The sequence below is a fragment of the Rutidosis leptorrhynchoides genome, chromosome 3 (genome assembly GCF_046630445.1).
Source record: "Rutidosis leptorrhynchoides isolate AG116_Rl617_1_P2 chromosome 3, CSIRO_AGI_Rlap_v1, whole genome shotgun sequence".
Taxonomy (NCBI): Eukaryota; Viridiplantae; Streptophyta; class Magnoliopsida; order Asterales; family Asteraceae; genus Rutidosis; species Rutidosis leptorrhynchoides.
The window spans coordinates 198362090-198366963 of NC_092335.1; the positions used below are offsets into that span (position 1 = coordinate 198362090).

The 4874-nt window shown below is 34.6% G+C and overlaps 1 protein-coding gene across 3 annotated transcripts; it reads right to left on the bottom strand.

Annotated features, from left to right (window-relative positions):
- Positions 1-547: 547 nt before the first annotated feature.
- LOC139897154 (F-box/kelch-repeat protein At3g61590-like) lies at positions 548-3233 on the bottom strand. Of its 3 annotated transcripts, XM_071879810.1 has the most exons (3): positions 2889-3233; positions 2068-2102; positions 548-1976 (listed from the first exon to the last, which is right to left on the bottom strand). In XM_071879810.1, exon 3 carries the CDS (start codon positions 1954-1956, stop codon positions 736-738), a length of 1221 nt encoding a protein of 406 aa, XP_071735911.1. In that variant the 5' UTR covers positions 1957-1976; positions 2068-2102; positions 2889-3233; the 3' UTR covers positions 548-735. The 3 variants fall into 3 exon arrangements, with proteins under 3 accessions (XP_071735911.1, XP_071735913.1, XP_071735912.1); XM_071879812.1 differs by lacking the exon at positions 2068-2102; XM_071879811.1 differs by lacking the exon at positions 2889-3233 and having other exon boundaries at positions 2068-2192.
- Between the last annotated feature and the right edge of the window lie 1641 nt (positions 3234-4874).

Below are 4874 nucleotides of genomic sequence, written 5' to 3' on the forward strand. Positions count from 1 at the left end.
TTTTTATTTATAAAATGTTTCCCGTATTTTCACCCATCATACCTACAAATTGCCCCCTCAAGAATGAAAGAGACATCAATAATAGACCACAAAATATTAATTTTATACGGAGGAATTTTTTTTTTTAAAAGACCACCAAATAAATTGCCTTCACATGATGGGATATGACCTCAAAAGCTCAAAATAAGTACTGTATAAAAGATTGACAACTGTAAATGCGTTTTTTTAGGGTAACACATTTGTCATAGCTATCACATTCATACATAACTTGTACACTGTGCAATATAAACATTGTGAATAGTCAAGATTTGGGTATTTATACAGCTATAAACAGAGCCATTCTTCCTCTCTTGTAATGTACCACTAATTATACATGCAAAGGGTACAATCTATTTCAGCTTATAGATCTATAGCCATTTTAGACCATGCTTCAAACCTTTGCATATTGAGAAAGATATTGCCTTTAGAATCTAAGTACATTCATAGCATAATCACTACTTTATCAATTTTGTACATTAGCAAAAATGAAAATGCATTCCTCGATCAAAATAACACCAAATATTGCACATGTTAGCATAACAAATTCAACTTAATCACACAAGATGTGCCAAAATGTATCATAATCTCATGTGTAACATATAATTTAGCAACCAAAAGCGATTAATCGAGCCACATGAACATCGAAAAATACACATAAAATCCTTACAGTTTCAATATTGACCGTATTGGTCACAATTAAGGCGAGATTTCAAGCCTGGGCTCAAAGCAGAACCCAGAAAACAGTTGAAGCGGAAACCTTTTCGTCACAGGACATTTTTGAGACCATCTCCATTGGATCTTTTTCAAATCGAACAACAACAACGCTGGTGCACCATAACTTTGAATGTAGATCAAATCATCGGCCCCACTACTCGCAAAAACATCGTCCAGCTCACCAAACCCTTGAAAGAACTTATGTGGCATTCGACCCACTTCGTTCCATTCTTTCGCGTTTTTTTCAAACGCCCAAATCCTAATTCCCGTTATGATATCTTGACGATCTTGTTTCCCGATTCCACCCACCATCACTAACGTCCCTTTCATGTTCATCAACCGACCACACGTAAGAGCGCATGGGACTGGAATAAAATCCTGGGACAACAAATTATGAACCGACGATCGGTTCGAGAGATCATAACTCACCAACTTGTGTCGATTTTCGTGAAAAAGACCCGTGGAGTAAATCAGAAAATACAAAACCCCATTACATATCACACTCTCGTCGCCACCTCGCCATCCAGTCAGCATATCTGTCACGCTTGTCGTCCACGTCATCGTTGTTGAGTCATACACATGGATCGAAAGGTCCCATTGGAAGTAATTCTCCGGAACTAGTCTAGATTTCACGACACTCACGGTGTAGTTTGTTGACTGGTCAACCGAGATCGAAAGTGCACTATAGTCACAAAACTTTGAACCCGGGGGTTCATGAAGGCGGAAACAACATTTTGTAATGAGATTACACACGTAAAGCTCGCTTCGACTCTCGTTATCCATGAAACAAACTAAACCGCCTGATGATGCTACGAACCATCTCGAGGTTTTCACCATATACGGGAGCTCAATTCCGTACCATTTTCGTAAAACGGGATCATACGCATATCCAACTGGTTCATCTGAGCTCGTGAACATGAAATACCACGGTTTTTGTGATGATGTGGGTGATGTGTTCCATAAAAACCGCCTTGAATTCACAATTTCGTGCCATCTTTTACACACACAACCGACACGAAATATGCTTGCAACCGGCAGATAAGCCAAAATTCGATCTAACAAATCATCTGGCAGAATTAAATCGAGAGAAACGAGAGGTGAATTGTCCGTATTACCCTCGTCAATAGCCTCCAAGAACAAACCGAAGTCCCCGTTGTCGTTAGAATTATCATCTACACAGTCCCATGATGTTTCCCCTTTCATAATCAACAGGAATTGAAAACCTGACCAAGAAACATAAGTCAAACTAGGTCAAACTAAGTCAAAGAAAGGTCAAATTTTTATTAACTTTTTGAGATGAGTAAATTGTCTAACCTGAAACAAAATCAAGATCAAAACCAGCTCAGAACCTCAAATCAAATGAAATAAAAGCAATTAGTAAACAAGAACACTAAAAATAACAGAATTTGAGTAAACAAGAACACTAAAAAATAACAGAATTTGTATTTACATAAACAAAACAAACAGACCCATAGAATGATTAATTAAAAAGTAGAGATCTTGAAGTAACTATTTGATTTAGGAAAATGAATTCTTTGCATGTATACAAAGGGATTAAAAATGAGTTTTAATCACAGAAACAGATTATTTGCACATATATACAAAATATTATATGGCACACAAAGACATCAAAGAGCATATTCTTGACAATGATGATAAAAGAAACTGCAAAAGAGAGTCACTTTCAAGACACAACAATACACCATTATTGAATAATATTTTTAAATTAACTAATTCTGTTAATATTTTAAATCAATTAGTCTGTTTTTTAGCTGTGAAGAAATCAAGAAAATGAACAAGATACCCACAACATAATTTATGATTTAGATTGAATTTGTATTTTTTAGAAAAAGATTTTGGAAATAAAATCCTAGAAATGAGATGGAGTATAAAAGAGGGAAAAACAGAACAAAAAACCAAATGATGATATAATAATAAAAAAGTTAGGTCAAGTACTAATTTTAGAAGATATACAGCTATCAATCAAACATCAACAAAAGCAACCTCAAATCTAAATAACACACCAATCATATTCTAAAAGAACATACAACAACTTGGCATCTCATAAATAAACAATTGTGACACATATACATGCTTTGAAATAATATAGTAAAAATTATTCAAGAAAATAGTACCTTTTATTCAAGGCTTATGATTCTTTGGGTTTCTATATGAATACCTAAATCCAGATGGGTATTTCAAGATTACTGGAAAAATTGAAGCTTTGAAGAAGCAACCCCAAAAATAACTCCATTAAAATGCAAAGTTGTAAACAAAATAAGGAAAAAGAAGAAAAGGGTGTTTCACTGTTTCGAGATTGATAAAAAAAGAGAGAAAATGGGCCTGTAACTATCTCTTTCTTGATTGTTTTGAAGAAAACAGAAAATAAAGTTATTATTTTTAGGGGTTTTTTGTGTTTTTGGGTAAAATAAAAACTGTGGGTAGTGGAGTGTAACCAAGAAAGGCTAGTGTGTGTTTGTGTGAAGGTGCAAGAGAGGGTTTTGAAATGTGTGTTTTTTTTAATGAATTTGGTGCATTTAAATGGGAAATGGGATGAAGAGAAGACAACTCTTTTTTGGATTTTGCAATAGAAACTAAAATCAAAATGCTTCTATTTTTGGTCCTAATGATACTCATTTCTTTTTACGTATATTTCAAATCTTTCAATTTCTAAACCAAAATACACAATTTAAAACGATTTTAATATTATATAATTAAATCAATAGAATTCACTTAGTTTGAACTAGAAAAAAGAGCCCGCGCGATGCCGCGGGGCCTTTGAGTTGCATATTTATAGTTAACGGAGCGCATTATAGGTGGATATATGTATTGAATATAGTCCGAGGTATTGAGCGTTTTTTTTAAGTGTCCGTTTTGCGTATAGTTAGTCCTGTTGTGTTCGTAAGATTTTTTTGAGTTGAACGGTGGGCTCGGAAAAATTCAACTCGCACCGAGCGAGAAGATAGGACACGCTAAAAATTAGGGTGGAATTAGTTTATTTTATTATAATAAAATTGTATATTTACACTCTCTACCCCTAAAAAAATATAAAGTTGAGGGGTCGTTGTGTAAATTGAGACAAAGGTGAGGGATCGATTGTAGTGTGAACGCAAAGTCAAAACTACAATGCAAAAATTAGGGTTTTTGAGTTGAACGGTGGGCTCGAAAAAATTTAACTCGCACCAAGTTAGAAGATAGGACACGCTAAAAATTAGGGTGGAATTAGTTTATTTTATTATAATAAAATTGTATATTTACACTCTCTATCCCTAAAAAAAAATATAAAGTTGAGGAGTCGTTATGTAAATTGAGACAAATGTGAGGGACCGATTGAAGTGTGAACGCAAAGTCAAAACTACAATGCAAAATAATTGAAACTATCAAAATGTTGGTGAGTTTTAGTATATAGGGAAACTACCAAAATGTTGGTGAGTTTGAGTTTTAGTATATAGGGGGTAATGTTTCATATTTTTTTTTTTTTTTGGAAAAGCCAAGAATATTATTACGGAGTATTAAGAAACTATAAGTTACAAACTACCATGCCTGTATAACTAATTTAAAGAAGCATGGCCATAATTATATACAGCACAAACAACCCGTGACAATAGAATTAAAAATCGAACAAGCTCGATATATAAGGTATAGACGAAATAGTATCAATGCCCGATCTTCTAGAAGATGTGTCGAGATAATATTTAGGATTAACAAGCCATTGATGCCACTCGATGTTGAGAGTTTTAGCCCGTCTAGCAATCCACTTGTACGATTTGATTTGAATTTCATTTAACAAACTCAGTCCGGGCCACATTTTGTTACGAAAGAATCTTTGATTCCTACTTCCAAATAAAATATCCACAAACCCATTCTATCGCTTGCCACAATTTTCTACCGGTAGCGGTTTGAACCCCACTACCATCCTCGTTCAAGATCTCATTTATACTCCAATTTGCAAAGCTACCTAAACCTCACCATTTGAAGACTTTATCCCAAATATCCAAGGCGTGTCTACAAAAAATAATTGCGTGATCTATGGATTCGGTGTCATCATTGCACATCGAGCACCGTACATTGTCCATGTCAATGCCTCTCTTGTCAAGCCCGACCCGCACCGGAATTCTTTT